The sequence below is a fragment of the Papio anubis genome, chromosome 9 (genome assembly GCF_008728515.1).
Source record: "Papio anubis isolate 15944 chromosome 9, Panubis1.0, whole genome shotgun sequence".
In the NCBI taxonomy this organism is placed as follows: Eukaryota; Metazoa; Chordata; class Mammalia; order Primates; family Cercopithecidae; genus Papio; species Papio anubis.
This window is the reverse complement of record NC_044984.1, coordinates 43518808-43539241: the sequence shown is the minus strand read 5'-3', so window position 1 is coordinate 43539241 and position 20434 is coordinate 43518808. Positions and strand designations below refer to the sequence as shown.

The 20434-nt window shown below is 42.3% G+C and overlaps 1 protein-coding gene across 2 annotated transcripts in view; it reads left to right on the top strand.

The window, feature by feature from the left end:
* The window catches only part of CCNT1 (cyclin T1), a 35246-nt gene that overhangs the window by 2845 nt on the left and 11967 nt on the right, over positions 1-20434 (top strand). For both annotated transcript variants that reach the window (XR_634666.1, XM_003906295.4), the window contains exons 2-5: positions 757-838; positions 11489-11617; positions 19446-19506; positions 20361-20423. Coding sequence is in view for 1 of the 2 variants with exons in the window: in XM_003906295.4 (XP_003906344.1) it covers positions 757-838; positions 11489-11617; positions 19446-19506; positions 20361-20423 (335 nt within the window). In the remaining variant the exon portion in view is untranslated. The remainder of the gene's footprint in view (positions 1-756; positions 839-11488; positions 11618-19445; positions 19507-20360; positions 20424-20434) is intronic.

Genomic DNA, 20434 nt, shown 5'->3' with positions numbered 1-20434 from the left:
TGGCTAATTTTTGTGTTTTTAGTCAAGGAGGGGTTTCGCCATGTTGCCCAAACTGGTTTCAAACTCCTGACCTCAGGTGATCCACCTGCCTCTGCCTCTACCCAAAGTCCTGGGATTACAGGTGTGAACCACCGTGCCCAGCCAGGCCTTATAAATTGGTTTTTTTTTTTTTTGGAGATGGAGTTTTGTTCTTGTTGCCCAGGCTGGAGTGCAATGGCGTGATCTTGGCTCTCCGCAACCTCCGCCTCCCGGTTCAAGCGATTCTCCTGCCTCAACCTCCCGAGTAGCTGGGATTACAGGCATGCCCCACCATGCCCAGCTAATTTTCTATTTTTAGTAGAGACAGGGTTTCTCTGTGTTGGTCAGGCTGGTCTCGAACTCCTGACCTCAGGTGATCTGCACCCCCTTTGGCTTCCCAAAGTGTTGAGATTACAGGAGTGAGCCACCGCACCCGGCCGCCTTATATAGTTTTTTTAAAACTCTGTCTAGATCCACGCATCCTGATATGTTTGTTTATTCATTCAGTACATTTATATTAAATATTTGTTATGTGTAAGCCATTGTAATAAGTGTCAGTTGGTGATTAGTAATTTGGTGAAAGAAAACAGACATATTCTTTGATTTGGAGAGATAAGTATGATTTTCATTTAGTAGCATCTACTTGCTTGGCCATTTCATCCTTTTGGGAGGGAGATAGAGGTTATCTTTTCCAGAATTATACCTGCCTGTTTTTGGATCTTAACTTGAACTCTTCAGCTCACAATTGACTATCAACACTGCTATAGTATACATGCATCGATTCTACATGATTCAGTCCTTCACACAGTTTCCTGGAAATGTAAGTATAATTTTTTTTTTTTTTTTTAATAGTGTAATCCTTTTGTGATTGATTCCAACTACCTATTCCATTTGTGGTTGGTCTTTGCTACTGAACTGTGACTTGAACTTTAGAATTTAGGGTTGATCAGTTTCATTATGCGCTGTGTTGCTGTTCTGAATCCAGCTTTTCATTTTTCCTGTTAAGTGTCTGCTTGTCTAGTGGATTTATAGTACATCCATGTCGATTCTCTAAAGTAGATTAGGCCGGGTGCAGTGGCTCACACTTTGAGAGACGGAGATGGGAGGATCACTTGAGCCCAGGAGTTCAAAACCAGCCTGGGCAACATAATGAGACCTCATTTCTACAAAATATCAAAACAAAAACAAAAACCAAGTAGCTGGGTGTGGTGGTATGCATCTGTGGTCTCAGCTACTCCAGAGGCTGGCAAGAGGATTGCTTGAACTCAGGGAGTTGAGGATGCAGTGAGCCAAGATCGAGTCACTGCACTCCAGCCTGGGCATCAGAGTGAGACCCTGTCCCCAAAAAAACCCCCCAAAAACAGATTATCAGACATCTAAAGTCAACATTTTGAGATTGGAGGAGTAACATTAAAAGGGAAATCATGTGTAATTTAGGTATAGCTTTATTTTTCTTGCTAGGGCAGGGAGACAGGCAGGGTCTTGCCCTGTTGTCCATGGTGGAGTGCAGTGGTTTGATTACAGTTCATTGCAGCCTTAACCTTCTGGTCTCAAGCAGTCCTCCTGCCTTAGCCTCCCAAGTGACTGGGACCACAGGCCTGCCACCATCCCTGGCAATTAAAAAAATTTTTTTTGTGGAGATAGGGTCTCCCTATGTTGCCCAGCCTGGTCTCAAACTCCAGGGCTCAGGGGATCCTTCCGCCTCCACCTTCTAAAATGTTGGGATTACAGGCATAAGCCGCCATTCGTGGTGTTAATTTTGAAGTAGTTTATAAAATATGGTCACAGCAAAAGAAGTAAATGTAAGTTACTTAGATTTTCCAAAAGCCTTTGATAAAATTCCAGTCAGCAGTTGGAGGGGAAGGTACATTATGTAATAATAACTGGGAAAATGACTTTTAAGAACATGAAAAATAGGCCGGGCGCGGTGGCTCAAGCCTGTAATCCCAGCACTTTGGGAGGCCGAGACGGGCGGATCACGAGGTCAGGAGATCGAGACCATCCTGGCTAACACGGTGAAACCCCGTCTCTACCAAAAAATACAAAAAACTAGCCGGGCGAGGTGGCGGGCGCCTGTAGTCCCAGCTACTCAGGAGGCTGAGACAAGAGAATGGCCCGAACCCGGGAGGCGGAGCTTGCAGTGAGCTGAGATCCGGCCACTGCACTCCAGCCTAGGCGACAGAGCGAGACTCCGTCTCAAAAAAAAAAAAAAAAAAAAAAAAAGAACATGAAAAATAGGTTATGCGTGGTGTCTCATTCTTATGTATAATCACAGCACTTTGGGAGGTCCAAGTGGGAGGATTGATTGAGCCCAGGAGTTTGAGACCAGCCTGGGCAACATAGTAAGACCCCGTTTTTACAAAAAAAAGAAAAAGGTAAAAAAAAATTTTTTAAAGAACATGAAGAATAAAATAATACTAATAAAGAAATTGTATTTTTTTGTACGGAATTATAAATAGTGATCTTTTCAGTGTTGCTATTTGAAATGGTCCTATTTAACATTATTATAAACGACTTGGAAATGAATGCATAGTGATATCCCAGTTTTAGGAAGGACTATATTTACTTAATAGAATGCTAGGGTAATAGGGATAAACTTGAGTACTTCATATGCATTGATTTTTTTTTTTTTTGAGATGGAGTTTCGCTCTTGTTGACCAGGATGGAGTGCAATGGCATGATCTCAGCTCATTGTAACATCCGCCTTGCAGATTCAAGCAGTCCTCTTTCCTCAGCCTCCCAAGTAGCTGGGATTCCAGGCATGTGCCACCACACCTGGCTAATTTTTGTATTTTTAATAGAGACAAGGTTTCACCATGTTGGTCAGGCTGGTTTTCAACTCCTGACCTCAGGTGATCTGCCTGCCTCGGCCTCCCAAAGTGTTGGGATTCCAGGTGTGAGCCACCGTACCGGCTATATAGTTTATATGGATTTGTGAGTCAAATATTTCACTCCTTTTTTTTTTTTTTTTTTGAGACGGAGTCTTGCTCAGTCGCCCAGGCTGGAGTGCAGTGGTGCGATCTCATCTCACTGCAAGCCCCGCCTCCCGGGTTCACGCCATTCTCCTGTCTCAGCCTCCTGAGTAGCTGGGACTACAGGCGCCCGCCATTACGCCCAGCTAATTTTTTTGTATTTTTAGTAGAGATGGGGTTTCACCGTGTTAGCCAGGATGGTCTCGATCTCCTGACCTCGTGATCCGCCGGTCTCAGCCTCCCAAAGTGCTGGGATTACAGGCGTGAGCCACCGCGCCCAGCCGGTTTTTTTTTTTTAAGACAAAGTTATCCTGCTGGGTGCGGTGGCTTACACCTATAATCCCAGAACTTTGGGAGGCCGAGGCGGGCGGATCACCTGAGGTCGGGAGTTTGAGACCAGCCTGAGCAACATGGAGAAACCCCATCTCTGCTAAAACAAAAATTAGCCAGACATGGTGTCTCATGCCTGTAATCCCAGCTACTCAGGAGGCTGAGGCAATCACTTGAATTGGAGAGGCCGAGGTTGTGGTGAGCCGAGATTGCTATTGCACTCCAGCCTAGGCGACAAGAGCAAACCTCTGTCTCAAAAAGAAAAAGGTTATGCCTTTGAGGATGCTTATTTCATATCCTTAGAATGGTGGGTTTTCAGATTTTTTGTAATTTTTTTAATGCTGTAGAAAGAGAGTCTATGAAGCTAGACATAGCTCCTGAAATGTAAGAAACTGGCAGAAAAAGTACTGGGAGTAACTGCACAGGAAACTTTTTGGATTTGTGAACTAAGATTTTTGCTAATGATCCACCCTGGCTGGCCTTCTTCTGCCCTTAGCCCCTGTACCTCTAGTTATGCCCTGGAGCCGTGCTCTGGCTTTGATTGCAGGGAGTATACCCTTCTTATTAAGAGAGAGAGAAGCCTGTTAGCATTTAACGAGGCTATCTGATAACACCAGAGTCAAAGGTAGTGAGTAGTTACAAAGTGAAATTTGAAGAGGAAATTCCTAGCTGTTTTGCCAGTTCTGAAAGTTTTCTATACTTCCTTTTTATTATGATAAAGACTTGAAATCTGGGGTGAAGTAAATATCAAATCAAAAAAAGAAAATCTCAAATCATTTTGTCCACTCTTCATGTATAGGTTAATATATATTTTCCCCTGCTTTTATCTTTTATTTATTTATTTATTTGTTTATTTATTTTTGAGACAGAGTCTCGCTCTGTCACCCAGGCTGGAGTGCAGTGGCGTTATCTCAGCTCACTGCAACCTCCACCTGCCAGGTTCAAGCGATTCTCCTGTCTCAACCTCCTAAGTAACTAGGACTACAGATACCCGCCACCACACTTGGCTAATTTTTGTATTTTTAGTAGAGACAGGGTTTCGCTATGTTGGCCAGGCTTGTCTCAAACTGCTGACCTTGTAATCCGCCCGCCTCATCCTCCCAGAGTGCTGGGATTACAGATGTGAGCCACTGTGCCTAGCCTTGTATTTTAAATTATATCTTTTTTTTTTTGAGTCCCGGAGTCTTGCTCTTTCCCCCAGGCTGGATTGCAGTGGCATGATCTCGGCTCACTGCAACCTCCGACTCCTGGGTTCAAGCAATTCTCCTGCCTCAGCCTCCCAAGTAGCTGGGATTACAGGCGCCCGCCCCCACACCCGGCTAATTTTTGTATTTTTAGTAGAGACGGGGTTTCACCATCTTGGCCAGCGTGGTCTTGAATTCCTGACCTCATAATCCACCCGCCTCGGCTACCAAGTGCTGGAATTATAGCCATGAGCCACCGTGCCAGGCCGTATCTTTTTATTTCTTTTCTTTTTTTTTTTATGTTAGCGAGGATGGTCTCTAGCTCTGTCCCCAGGCTGGAGTGCAGTGGCCCGATCTCGGCTCACTGCAAGCTCCACCTCCCGGGTTCACGTCATTCTCCTGCCTCAGGCTCCCGAATAGCTGGGACTACAGGCGCCTGCTACCACACCTGGCTAATTTTTTTTGTATTTTTAGTAGAGATGGGGTTTCACCATGTTAGCCAGGATGGTCTTGATCTCCTGACCTTGTGATCCTCCCGCCTTGGCCTCCCAGAGTGCTAGGATTACATGTGTTAAGCTTAACAAGGACAGAAATTCCCTTTTTTGTATATTCTCTAAAGCAACTTCAGTAAACTTATTGAATGAATGGATGATCTGGTAATTATCCAATATAGAGAGATTCTTTAAAACTTTTTTTTTTTTTTTTTTTGAGACGGAGTCTCACTCTGTTGCCCAGGCTGGAGTGCAGTGGCGCGATCTCGGCTCACTGCAAACTCTGCCCCCTGGGTTCACGCCATTCTGCTGCCTCAGCCTCCTGAGTGGCTGGGACTACAGGCGCCTGCCACTGCACCTGACTCATTTTTTGTATTTTTAGTAAAGACAGGGTTTCACCATATTAGCCAGGATGGTCTCGATCTCCTGACCTCATGATCCTCCCGTCTCGGCCTCCCAAAGTGCTGGGATTATAGGCCTGAGCCACTGCCCCCGGCCTCAAACATTTTATATATATTTATTTTTTAGAGACAGGAGGTCTCGCTCTGTTGCCCAGTCTGGTCTCAAATTCCTGGCCTCAAGCTGTCCTCCCACCTCAGTCTCCCAAAGTGCTAGGATTGCAGGCATGGGCCACTGCACCTGGCTAGTATAGGGATATTCTTTTGAATGTCATGACCTTTTTCAAAATCCATTGATTAATATGAAGTTGTGGATCCTTTTTAGAGGATTGATTTTAGGCACATTTTGGAATCAACAGATTCTAGATTTAATATCATCTTTTAACATGTTAATTCTAAATTTAGCTGTGATGAATCCAAATTTAAATGTGAGAGGACTTAATACATTAAGTGTGGTCTAATAATAAATGTGGCATTGATATGTTATGTATCCTGTCAAGTTGTCAGGCATTTGTGTGTGTATGTGTGTGTGTGTTTTTCTTGTTACAAAGGTATAGGCTGAGTGCGGTGACTCAGGCCTGTAATCCTAGCACTTTGGGAGACCGAGTTGGGTGGATCATTTGAGGTCAGGAGTCGAGACCATCCTGGCCAACATGGTGAAACCCCGTCTCTATTAAAAACGCAAAAATCAGCTGGGCATGGTGGCATACACCTGTAGTCCCAGCTACTCACTCGGAAGGCTGAGGCAGGAGAATCGCTTGAACCCGGGTGGTGAAGGTTGCAGTGAGCTGAGATCACATCATTGCACTCTAGCTTGGGCGACACAGTGAGACTCCATCTCAAAAAAAAAAAAAAAAACAAAAAACCCCAAAAGTATTATAATAAATTCCCATGGTAAAAATTAAGACAGTACAGAAATATATGTGGAAAGTGAAAACTACTCTGTAATCCCACCCAGAGATAACCGTTGATAAAGGTTTTGTATATAGTGGCCCAGATATTTTTCTGTGCACATAAACTAGCATTTATGTATTTCTATTAAAAAATCACATCTTGGCCGGGCGCGGTGGCTCACGCCTGTAATCCCAGCACTTTGGGAGGCCGAGGCGGGCGGATCACAAGGTCAGGAGATCGAGACCACAGTGAAACCCCGTCTCTACTAAAAATACAAAAAATTAGCCGGGCGCGGTGGTGGGCGCCTGTAGTCCCAGCTACTCAGGAGGCTGAGGCAGGAGAATGGCGTGAACCCGGGAGGCGGAGCTTGCAGTGAGCCGAGATCGCGCCACTGCACTCCAGCCTGGGCCACAGCGCGAGACTCCGTCTCAAAAAAAAAAAAAAAAAAAAAAAAATCACATCTTGCTATGCTACTGTTGCACAGCTTGCCTTTATCATGTAACAATGTGTATCGGACATCTTTCCATATTTCTCATTATTATTATTTTTTGGATTTCTTACTATTTTAAATTGCCAGATGGTATCTGTGTAGTTACTGTAGGTTATTTAAGCAGCTCTTTGTTGATAGCTATTTGGGTTGTTCTAGTTTATTATATTGTATGTTATGTTTCATGGGATAGTCTTGTGTGTATATATAGAGTGCACTTATATAAGCATTTTAATATAAGTTCCTATAGGTGGAATTGCTGTGCCCCAAGTATATATAAAAATTTTTAGGCTGGGCGCGGTGGCTCAAGCCTGTAATCCCAGCACTTTGGGAGGCCGAGACGGGCGGATCACAGGGTCAGGAGATCGAGACCACCCTGGCTAACCCGGTGAAACCCCGTCTCTACTAAAAAATACAAAAAACTAGCCGGGCGAGGTGGCGGGCGCCTGTAGTCCCAGCTACTCGGGAGGCTGAGGCGGGAGAATGGCGTAAACCCGGGAGGCGGAGCTTGCAGTGAGCTGAGATCCGGCCACTGCACTCCAGCCTGGGGGACAGAGCGAGACTCCGTCTCAAAAAAAAAAAAAAAAAAAAAAAAAAAAAATTTTTGTAGTGTCAGTTTGCCCTATGAAAGATTATACATTATACGTTGTTTCCAGCACTATAGGTGAGGGTCCTTTTGTTTCCACCCTAACAAACAACACATATTCATTACTTTAAGAAACATTTATTGAGTTCTTTTTTTTTTCTTTTTCTTTTTTTTTTTTTTTTTTGCCCAGGAGTGCAGTGGTGCCATAATTGAGTTTAGTTTTATTTTGGTTTTATTAGTTTATGCCTACTAGGAACTTTTAGTTCCTAGTAGACTTAAAACCTTAGTATAGTCTTTGACTTGTCCTTTTCCCCTTTGTTCAGTTAGTTATAGTCCCCCCACCCCAAGATAGGGTTTTACTCTGTCACCTAGGCTAGGCTGGAGTGCAGTGGTGCAATCATATCTCACTGCAGCCTCCATCTGCTGGGCTCAAGTGATCCTCCTGCCTTACCAGACTATAGTGCCACCAGGCCCAGTGAATTTTCCTTTTGATTTTTTGTAGAGATGAGGTCTTGCTATGTTGCTTAGGCTTGAGCTCAAGGGATCCTCCTGCCTTGGCCTCCCAAAGTGCTAGGATTACAGGCAAGAGTCTGCTCCCAGCCTATAAAGTCTTGCTAATTTTATAATGTTACCATTTTTTTCCTCTCCTTATAAATATATACTTTTGTTTTGTTTTTTTTGAGATGGAGTCTCGCTCTGTCACCCAGGCTGGAGTGTAGTGGTGTGACCTTGGCTCACTGCAAGCTCTGCTTCCCGGGTTCGTGCCATTCTCCTGCCTCAGCCTCCCAAGTAGCTGGGACTACAGGCACCCGCCACCATGCCCGGCTAATTTTTTGTATTTTTAGTAGAGACAGGGTTTCACCATGTTAGCAAGGATGGTCTCGATCTCCTGACCTTGTGATCTGCCTGCCTTGGCCTCCTAAAGTGCTGGGATTACAGGTGTGAGCCACTGAGCCCGGCCTAAATATATACTTTTTAAATTATCATAAAATTGGAAGAGGACAGGAAATAAAGAGATAATCCTGTTAACATTTTTTTTTTTTTTTTTTTTTTTTTTTGAGACGGAGTCTCGCACTGTCGCCCAGGCTGGAGTGCAGTGGCGCGATCTCGGCTCACTGCAAGCTCCGCCTCCCGGGTTCACGCCATTCTCCTGCCTCAGCCTCCTGAGTAGCTGGGACTACAGGCGCCCACCACCGCACCCGGCTAATTTTTTGTATTTTTAGTAGAGACGGGGTTTCACTGTGGTCTCGATCTCCTGACCTTGTGATCCGCCCGCCTCGGCCTCCCAAAGTGCTGGGATTACAGGCGTGAGCCACCGCGCCCGGCCTCCTGTTAACATTTTAGAATATATCCCATTAAAATTTTTTCTTTGTGTGCAAATACATGTACATATATTTAGTGCAGCTCTATTAGTTTTACAAAGTAATGCCTGTGTTTCTTTTTTCCTTTGTTTCTACTGCTAGTGTCTACTCTAAACTCTTTTTTTTTTTTTGAGATAGAGTCTTGCTCTGTGGCCCAGGTTGGAGTGCAATGGCATGATCTTGGCTCACTGCAACCTCTGCCTCCTGGGTTCAAGCTATTCTCCTGCCTCAGCCTCCCAAGTAGCTGGGACCACAGGCGTACACCACCACTCCTGGCTAATTTTTGTAATTTTAGTAGAGATGGGCTTTTACCATGTTGGCCAGCCTGTTCTTGAACTCCTGACCTCAGGTGATCTGCCCACCTCGGCCTCCCAAAGTGCTGGGATTACAGGCATCAGCCGCCATGCCCGGCCTACTCTAAACTTTTTAGAATCATTTTTTCTATATTTTAAAATAATTTTTAAAAAACAGAGACAGGGTCTCACTGTGTTGCCCAGGCTGATCTCGAACTTTGAGCTCAAGTGATTCTCCTGCTTTGGCCTCCCAAAGTACTCTAAACTTTATGTCCTAATGCCTAAATTATTATTTAAGTTAACTTTCATTTTATTTTTTGAGACAGTATTGCTCTGTTGCCCAGGCTGGTGTACAATGGCATGATATTGGCTCACTTGAACCCCTGCCTCCTGGGTTCAGGCAGTTTTCTTGAGTAAGTGGGACTGCCCTACTAGAAGACTCCCTAGTGGTGGTGTGTGTCACCATGCCTGGCTAATTTTTGTGTTTTTAGTAGAGATGGGGTTTCACCATGTTGGCCAGGCTGGTCTTGAATTCCTGACTTCAAGTGATCCGCCGCCTCAGCCTCTCAAAATGCTGGGATTACAGGCGTGAGCCACGACACGCAGCCTGAATTAACTTTTAATGTATCCCATCCTTTTCTCCTAGTTCTACCTACCACCAGATTACTCCTTCTAAATATTACTTTGTTTTAAAAATTTATTTTTATTAATTATCATATGTACATAATAGTTACATACATTTATCATAAACATTTTTAAAACTGTTTTTCAAAATCTTTAGTGTCACTCTTGTTAAGAATCTTGGCTGGGTGAGGTGACTTACACCTGTAATCCTAGGAGTTTGGGAGGCAGAGACAGGAGAATCACTTGAGCCCAGGAGTTTGAGCAGCCTGGACAATGTAGGGCGACCCCATCTCTATTAAAAATAAAAATAAATTAACTGGGTGTGGTAGCGTGTGCCTGTGATCCCAGCTACTTCAAAGGCTGAGATGGGAATATCTCAGCCTTCCACAGGTTGAGTGGAACTGTGATTATGACACCACTGCACTGCAGTTGGGTGACAGAGTGAGATGCTGTCTCAAAAAAAAAAAAAAAAAAAAAGAAAAAAAAATTTGTGTTCCACATCCGATTATCTGATTTATTTAACTACTCAGTTTAGTGTTGAAAATGTGCTTTATGCCCCGATCAAAATACCTTTGTTCATACCCATTTTTCTCTGATCCTGTTTTGTTTATCCTAAAGTCTGAGGAATATATATGTAGTATGCTTCATATTCATCTGAAACAAATGTGAAGGAAATGAATCACTATGTTTACTTAAAACAATTCTTTTTAATGTGTGTATGGAGATGGAGTCTCTCACTGTGTTGCCCAGGCTGGTCTCGGACTTCTGGGCTCAAGTGATCGCCCGCCTCTGCTTCCCAAAGTGCTGAGATTATAGACTTTGAACCACTGTACCTGGCCTAAAAAAATTTTGTTTTAAATTATTTTTGTCTCCTATGGTCTTGTCTGAAATGATTACTATGAGTTGAATTTGTGGAGAAAAACTTATTCTAGAAAAGTATGGCATAGATGACATCAGAGTTACAAATAAGTATTAGAATATCAGTTCTAGTCAGTAAAATGAAATATATGTTTAAATTCTGTAAAATTATTTATGTATTTCTTTGACTCCTGGTGAATTATAGCTCTTAACATTACCATCTTTGATTCATTGAAATATTCTTAATATTCAAGAAAAGTTCTACTTCCTGAAATTTCCAAGATCACCAGGCTACATTTATGTCATATTGCTCTAATCTTTTATAAAGGTTGTTATCTACTTGTGTATTGACTTCAATTTTTCCCTCTTAATGCTTTTTATAAATAATGCCTTGCATATAATGCCATGCTTTGTATTTTTGAAAGATTTGATATGTATAAGTAATTGAGATGCAATTCACATACAATTAAATTCATTTGTTTAAATTATATAGTTCACTGGTTTTTAGTATATGCACAAAATTGTGCAACTATCAACACAATCTAATTCCAGAACATTTACATCACCCCTCACCTATTAGCAGTTATTCCTATACTCCCCTCTCCCCAGCTCCTGGCAACCACTAAACTTTTTCTCTATATGGATTTGTGTATTCTGGATTTTTCAATTTACTCCTTAAAAGACGTATTGAGTGATTTGATACAAACTTAATAAAGAATCTCATTTTAAATAGAAAACTGTCTGTTTACATCTAGTAGCTTCTCCCATAGATAGCTTTTAATGAGAGTTTGTCAAATAATTGGTGTTTAGAAGTGACATGGATTAATGGGTAGGAGAGGGGAAGATGCTAGAAGCTGGGGGGAAAGGGTAAAGAGGTGACAAAGTCGATGCAAGTAAATAACTTGATTTGAGACTTAGCTCCTCTTTGGATCTATCTTGATCTATAAATGAATACATTGGTAATAAATATGATTTATTTTCTCTCCATTCAGTCTGTGGCTCCAGCAGCCTTGTTTCTAGCAGCTAAAGTGGAGGAGCAGCCCAAAAAATTGGAACATGTCATCAAGGTAGCACATACTTGTCTCCATCCTCAGGAATCCCTTCCTGATACTAGAAGTGAGGTAGGAGATTAATTACCCATCTGTTTTTCTTAATCTTTCTCTTTCTTTTTTTTACCGTACTCCCAAGCATGCCAGGATCTTTATATATTTTGATGCAACTTAATTTTATAACTTTGATTTATTGAAGTTTGGATTGGGGTTATTAAAAGAACCTTTTAGTGTTTGTGTTTTCCTTAACAATAAAAATTCAGGCTGGGTATGGTGGTGGCTCACACCTGTAATCCTAGCACTTGGGAGGGTAAGGTGGGAGAATCACTTCAGGCCAGAAGTTCAAGACCAGCCTGGACAACATAGCAAGACCCTGTCTCTATGGGGAAAAAAAAAAAAAAAAAAAAAGCCAGATGTAGTGGCTCATGCCTGTAATTCCCAACACTTTGGGAGGCTGAGGCAGGACAATTGCTTGAGTCCAGTTCAAGACCAGCTCTGGCAACAAAGTGAAACATCCTTTTTACAAAAAAAGAAAAAAAAAGCTGGACATGCTGGCTAACATCTTTAGTCCCAGCTACTTGGGAGACTGAAGTGGGAGGGTTGCTTGAGCATGGGATGTTGAGGCTGCAGTGAGCCATGATCATACCACTGCAGGCAACAGTGCCAGGACCCTGTCTGAAAAACAAAACAAAACATAAATTTTATGGCAAAAGTTGTGTATTTGTTGCAGTAAAATTTGAAAATACAGAAAAATGAAGAAGAAAGTATCTCTCAGATAAATTCTAGACCAATGGTCCTAGACGTTTTTTGGCACCCGGGACTGGTTTCATGGGAGACAGTTTTTACATGGACAGAGAGAGGGTGGGGTTGGAGATGGTTTTGGGATGATTCAAGCACATTACATTTATTGTTCATTTTATTTGTTATTATTATATTGTTATACATAATGAAATAATTATATAACTCACCATAATGTAGAATCAGTGGGAGCCCTAAGCGTCTCTCTCTCTCTTTTTTTTTGAGACGGAGTCTCGCTTTTGTCACCAGGCTGGAGTGCAGTGGCGTGATCTCGGCCCACTGCAACCTCTGCCTCCCGGGTTCAAGTGATTCTGCTGCCTCAGCCTCCCGAGTAGGTGGGGCTACAGGTGCACACCACCACACCTAGCTTATTTTTGTATTTTTAGTAGAGACAGGGTTTCACCATGTTGGCAGGATGGTCTTGACCTCTTGACCTTGTGATCTGCCTGCCTCAGCCTCCCAAAGTGCTGGAATTACAGGCGTGAGCCACTGCCCCCGGCCACCCTGAGCTTCCTTTCCTGCAGCTAGATGGTCCCGTCTGGGGGTGATGGGAGACAGTGACAGATCATCAGGCATTAGATTCTCATAAAAAGCAGCAAATTAGATCCCTTGCATGGGCAGTTCACCACAGGGTTCAAGCACTCCTATAAGAATCTAATGCCACGGCTGATCAGACAAGAGGCGGAGCTCAGGTTGGGCAATGTGAATGATGGGGAGCGGCTGTAAATACAGATGAAGCTTCACTCACTCGTCTGCCGCTCAACTCCTGCTGTGCGGCTTAGTTCATAACAGGCCATGGACCCCCTGTTAGAGAGACAACTGAAGCACAGGTATACTAATGAACCACTGTTATTTGTGGTTTCTTTTGTATAAATAGCTATGTGTGCATGTATTTTGTCTCTGGTTTTGTTTTTGTTTGCTTCCTATATCCCAAATATTTTCCCATCTGATGGATTCTCTACTTTTTAAAAATGTCTGGCTAGTATTTGATGACATATATGTGAATGTATGTAGTTTTAACCATTCTCCATGAGGAAGTCTAGACAATTTTAGCTTTTCATCACTATAAATGTTATGAAAAATATTCTTTTTTTTATTTTTTTATTTTTTTTTTGAGACAAGGTCTCGCTCTGTTGCCCTGGCTGGAGTCCAGTAGTGTGATCATGGCTCATTGTGGCCTCGACCTCCCGGGCTCAGTGATCCCCCTGACCTCAGCTTCCTGAGTGGCTGGGACTAGGTGTGTGCCACCATGCCCAGCTAGTTTTTGTAGAGATGGGGTTTCACCATGTTGCCCAGGCTGTTCTCGACGTCCTGAGCTCAAGTAATCCACCCCGTTGGCCTCCCAAGTGCTGGGATTACAGGCGTGAGCCACTGCACCTAGCTGAAAAGTATTGTTATAAATTTTTGTTATGGATTCTTAAATTAGTAGTGATACTAGTTATTTTTTTAACCTTTTTTTTTTTTTTTTTCCCGAGTTGGGAGTTTTGCTCTTGTTGCCCAGGCTGGAGTGCAGTGGCGTGATCTTGGCTCACCGCAACCTCTTCTTCGCAGATTCAAGCGATTCTCCTGCATCAGCCTCCCTAGTAGCTGGGATTACAGGCATGTGCTACCCCATGCCTGGCTAATTTTGTATTTTTAGTAGGGACGGGGTTTCTCCATGTTGGTCAGACTGGTCTTGAACTCCCAACCTCAGATGATTCGCCCGCCCTGGCCTCCCAAAGTGCTGGGATTACAGGTGTGAGCCACTGCCCCTGGTCTATTTTTTTAACTTAAAGAAAATTATAAAAATTACTTATGCTTATGGTAAAAGAATTCAAACACTTAAGAAACATTTAAAGTTGGCCTTTTCTCCTAGGAAGATAGTGCCAGTTACTGTTTGATATGTATTCTTTCAGATCTTTATCCTGCACATGTACACGGGACTTTTTTTGTTTTCTTCCATCCTTTTTTGACTTTATTAAAGAAGGAAAAGGCTGGACATGGTGGCTCATGCCTGTAATCCCAGCGCATTGGGAGGCTGAGATGGGAGGATTGCTTGAGCCCAGGAGTTCAAAACCAGCTTGGGCAACATGGTAAAACCCCTTCTCTACCAAAAATACAGAAATTAGCTGGGCATGGTGGTGCATGACTGTGGTCCCAGTTACTCGGGAGGCTGAGGTGGGAGGATTGCTTGAGCCTGGGAGGCAGTGGTTGCAGTAAGCTGAGATGGCACCATTACACTCTAGCCTTGGTGACAGAGCCAAACTCTAAAAATAAAATAAGATGTAAATAAAATATATACAATAAAATAGAAGGAAAACTCTCTCCTGCTTTTAGAAGCCAGTGATTGGGGAGTGATGATAAATTGAGAGGTCTGACACTTGTAAGCGATTGGAGAAAAATAATGTATTTGTGGTGAGACTAGATTATTTAAGTCTCTTACAATGAATGTGCGGCTTGTCTTTTATGAAATAAATAAATGGAATTGTGTGTTTTCTTCTGATCATGTTGTAGAAAGATTTTTTGGGTGGCAGGGGAGATTTTTGTTTGTTTTTAGTAATAGTCCTTCCTAATAATGTTTGCATAGCAGTGTCTTCATTCGTTTTTCTGTTTAAGCCATACCAGTAGCTCTTGTGGAAAGAGTGATTGCTCTGGACTTTGTTTAGGTTTGAGACTAGTAAATGCCATTGGTCTATAGAATTGAGTTAACAAAATTAAACAAAAATAAAATAATCCACACTTTTTTCTTCTCGAAAGTGTATTTATGTAACTTCTCACCTGAGTCTGCAGTTTTTGTGAGTTGGTTAGGGAGATGTTTTCTCCTCTGTATGGAAAGGAGAAACTAGTATAGTTTTAAGTCCTTATTGACATATTCAAATCATAACGTTATGAAAAGGGGGATCTTGATCCAGACCCCAAGAGAAGGTTCTTGGATTTCACGCAGGAAGGAGTTCAAGTTGCATCACAGAGTGCAGTGAGAAGATAGTCGATTGAAAGCTATGCAGTTACAGAGTAGGGAGTCCTCAGAAAGCAGGAGAAGGAATGTTTCATCTTTGTTTTAAGCATTTCTTTTTTTTTTTTTTTTATTAAATTTTAGTTTTTGAGACAAAATCGTACTCTTATCGATCAGACTGGAGTACAGTGGCACGATGGTGGCTCAGTGTATCCTTGACCTGCCTGGGCTCAGTTGCTCCTCACACTTCAGCATGCCAAATAGTTGGGACTACAGGCACACACCACCATACCCCGCTAATTTTTCTATTTTTTTGTAGAGACAAGATTTTGCCATGTTGCCCAGACTGGTCTCTACTCATGGGTTCAAGCTACCAGCCTGCCTCAGCCTCTCAAAGTGCTGAGATTACAGGTGTGAGCCACTGTGCCCAGCCTCTTAAGCATTTCTTATATAGGCATCTTCTCTGTGTAAAAGCTAAGCTATGTCAACATTGTGACAAAATGTATTATTTTGTTGATTTAAAGAAAACGATCTTTGGCATTTTAGTGTGTAAGTACATCAAAGCATAACTATATTTAAAAAGCATATATTTTGTGCTTTCAAGATATCTGGACATTTTGTTGTTGTTGTAGTTTGTTCTTGCAGGCATTATTAAGCTACTTCCTTAGCTGCAAATGTCTTATGACCATGGGTCATGACTTGCAAGGAATGTGCCTTGGTAGTTGTAAGATGAAGGTGATTTTTAAAATGATGTTACCATGGCTATCCTGGGTTCCTGTTTCCCTAAGAGAAAGCGAACTGTAATTTAGGTCTTTTAACTACTGACCCAGGTCTCATTTTCTTAGAGCTCTAGACCAGTACTGTCCAATAGAAATATAGTGGGAGCCACATACTTAATTTAAAATTTTTAACTTTTCATTAAATTTCATTAAAATCCTAATTTTTAAAAAAGAAAACTATATATATATAATATACAATAAAATGATTATATATAAAGTATATATTTAACATAAATGTATAATGCAATAGATATTTAACATAAATACATATATTTAACCCAGTATGTCTAATACATGGGCATTTTAGCATATAATCAATGTTAAAAAGTTATTAATGGGTTATTTTACTTTTTTTTTTTTTTTTTTTGAGAGACTCGTTGTGTTGTGCAGGCTGGAGTGCAGCGGTGTGATCTCGGCTTATGGCAACCTCGGCCTCCCAGGTTCAAGTGATACTCGTGCCTCAGCTCCCAAAGTAGTTAGGACTATAGGTGTGCACCACCATGCCCAGCTAATTTTTTTTTTTTTTTTTTTAAGATGGAGTCTTGCTTTGTCACCCAGGCTGGAGTGCAGTGGCGCAATCTTGGCTCACTGCAACCTCCACCTTCTGGGTTCAAGTGATTCTCCTCCCTCAGTTTCCTGAGTAGCTGGGACTACAGGCATCTACCACCATGCCCGGCTAATTTTTTTTGTATTTTTAGTAGAGACGGGGTTTCACCATGTTGGTCAAGCTGGTCTTGAACTCCTGACCTCGTGATCTGCCCACCTTGGCTTCCCAAAGTACTTGGATTGCAGGTGTGAACCACCGCGCCTGGCCTAATTTTTGTATTTTAGATAGAGACAGGGTCTCGCTATGTTGCCCAGACTGGTCTTGATCTCCTGGACTCAAGTGATCTGCCAACCTCGGCCTCCCAAAGGCTGGGATTATAGGCATGAGCTACCCTGCCCAGCTCTACTTTTTAAAATTTTTTAGACGAAGTTTCTCTCTTGTTGCCTAGGCTGGAGTGCAATGGCGCAATTTTGGCTTACCACAACCTCCCCCTCCTGGGTTCAAGCGATTCGCCTGCCTCAGCCTCCCGAATAGCTGGGATTACAGGCATGCGCCACAATGCCTGGCTAATTTTTTGTATTTTTAGTTGAGACGGGGTCTCTCCATGTGGGTCAGGCTGGCCTTGAACTCCTGACCTGAGGTGATCCACCGGCCTCGGCCTCCCAAAGTGCTGGGATTATAGGCGTGAGCCACTGCGTCCAGCCAGCTCTGTTTTTTTTGAGACAGAATCTCATTTTGTTGCCCAGGATAGAGTGCAGTGGCAAGATTATAGCCTCCTGCAGCCTCATACACCTGGGCTCAGGTGATCATTTCACCTCAGCCTTCCAAGTAGCTAGGACTATAGCTGCATGCGACCACTCCCAGCTAATTTTTATTTTTTTGTAGAGATGGGGGTCCTACCATGTTGCCCAGGCTGGTCTTGAACTCTTGACATTCAAAGAATCCTCCCACACTGGCCTCCCTAAGTGTTAGAATTCCAGATGTGAGCAACCATGCCTCGCTACTTTTTTTATTTTTTCTTTTTTTGAGATGGAGTCTCACTCTGTCACCCAGTCTGGAGTGCAGTGGCATGATCTCAGCTCACTGCAACCTCTACCTCCCGGGTTTAAGCAATTCTCTGCCTCAGCCTCCTGAATAGCTGGGATTACTACCTGCATTCACTCTGTGGAACAGGCCAAGGTTCACACCCACCATCACCCCCAGCTAGTTTTTTTTTTTAATTTTAATTTTTATTTTTAGTAGAGACAGGGTTTCACCATATTGGCCAGGCTGGTCTTGAACTCCTAACCTCATGATATAGCCGCTTCAGCCTCCCTAAGTTCTGGGATTACAGGCATGAGCCACCGCACCTGGCCCATTCTTTATTTTTTAACTGTCTAAAAAATCCACTTTATTTTATGGTTATAGCACGTTTCAATTTAGACTAGCTACATTTCAAGTGATGAATGGCTACATGGGGCTAGTGGCTGTAGCTTTGTCTGGCAGAAATCTGAGCGAATTTTCTTATTACCTTTTCCTTTGAACTCTTCTGCTACTTTTTAGAAACCTAGCATGGACCCAAAGGGGAAGGTCTAATAGGAGTCAAATGTTTGATATCAATTAAATGCTTACAGTATTGTAGGAAGGTTCTGCAAATGTATTTTGGTGATGTTGAAAAGTATATACTTTATGGCCAGGTGCGGTGGCTCACGCCTGTAATCCTAGCACTTTGGAAGGCTGAGGCGGGCGGATCACCTGAGGTCAGGGGTTCAAGACCAGCTTTGCCAATATGGTGAAACCCCGTCTCTACTAAGTATACAAAAATTAGCCAGGTGTGGTGGTGGGCGCCTGTAATCCCACCTACTCAGGAGACTGAGGCAGGAGAATTGCTTGAACCCGGGAGGCAGAGTTTGCAGTGAGCCGAGGTCATGCCACTGCACTCCAGCCTGAACGGCAGAGTGAGACTTCCTCTCAAAAAAAAGGCTGGGTTCAGTGGCTCGCGCCTGTAATCCCAGCACTTTGGGAGGCCAAGGTGGGCGGATCACCTGAGGTTGGGAGTTTGAGACCAGCCTGACCCACATGGAGAAACCCCGTCTCTACTAAAAATACAAAATTAGCCAGGCGTGGTGGTGCATGCCTATAATCCCAGCTACTCGGGAGGCTGAGGCAGGAGAATTGCTTGAACCCGGGAGGTGGAGGTTGCGGTGAGCCAAGATTGTCCCATTGCACTCCAGCCTGGGCAACAAGAGCGAAACTCCAACTCCAATATTGTCCCATTGCACTCCAACCTGGGCAACAAGAGCGAAACTACAACTCCAAAAAAAAAAAAAGAAAAGAAAAGAAAAAAATACATATTTTGAATTTTCTTATGTCTAAATCACAGAAACCATAAAACCTTAAATATTAGCCTGAAAATAAACCGAATATATGATGCTTTTTCTGTAGCCATATCTAAAGTGTTGTCTCTCAGCATACTACTTACTTATTTATTTTTTAAAGAAAATCTGTACTGAATGGGCATAAGGGATAAAAATTGTGTTTCACAAAAAAATTAGCCGGGCGTAGTGGTGTGCTCCTGGAATCCCAGCTACTTGGGAGGCTGAGGCAGGGGAATTGCTTGACCCAGGGAGGTGGAGGTTGCAGTGAGCCAAGATCACGCCACTGCACTCTAGCCTGGGTGACAGAGGGAGACTGTCTCAATAAATAAATAAATAAATAAAAGATTGTACTTCAGTTCTTAACTCTACCTCCTAACTCTACCCATGCCTTTTATTGTTTTGGTTTCCCTGGAAGGGATTGTTAGAATTGTTTATACTTTATGTATTGTGCCTTTGTAGGGGATAATTTCTGTCTTCTCACTTTTAGGCTTATTTGCAACAAGTTCAAGATCTGGTCATTTTAGAAAGCATAATTTTGCAGACTTTAGGTAAGCTTATCTTCCTTTGAAACATTTTTTAAAATTATGCAATAAAATGATTTGATTTTAAATATTTGCTCAATAGGAAGAATATTTATTGGGAAAGTTTTCGTAGTGTCCCTCTGTTTCCAGATTATAGAGGTTGTAGAGCTGAGTTTAACTTTGGCCTGTTCCATAGAGTGAATGCAGGTAATACAGCTGACCTTTGAAACAGCAGTCAGTGGGTTATTATTTTTTTCATTCTAGGGTTCATTATTTGCTTTTTAAGTTTTGGTGACTTTTACCCTCAAAAATTATGAAAACTATCTAAAGGATGTTTTTCCTTCCATGGATCGTTATGGGCTGTAACAACATTTGTTTTTAAAATGGTAACTAGTGTTTAGAACAGCAGAGTGAAAGTGGGGGGACTTAAGCTTTAGTGGTTGCATGGGCAACTCTGATGATACTGTGTTATTATCTGTTATTTTCATCACATAGGCTGCCTTTAAAAGTTTAGAAAATATGAAAATACAGATTTTGTTTTTCCTTGTTCTTTTGGGCTATCATTTTTCTCTTAGGTAGGGTAAGGTTTCATGAGTTGTATGTCAAAGTTATTGGTGTAGGTACAATTTTTTTTGCACATATATATACATGATGAGTTCTTCAAAGTTTATTTCTCAAGTTAATTCTAGTTAACTTTTTTCTTAAAACACCTTCAAGTTATATTTCATGGGACAATGATGTTTTTCTGGTGGAATAAATTTCTATTAATATTTTAATGTGGAAACCAGTAAGGTATAATTCACAATCAGTTATCCTTGGAGCATAATTTGTAAAATGTAAGCTTCTTAGTAGTTTTTTAACCAATTACTTTTTCTTTTAAGGCTTTGAACTAACAATTGATCACCCACATACTCATGTAGTAAAGTGCACTCAACTTGTTCGAGGTAAGGAATCC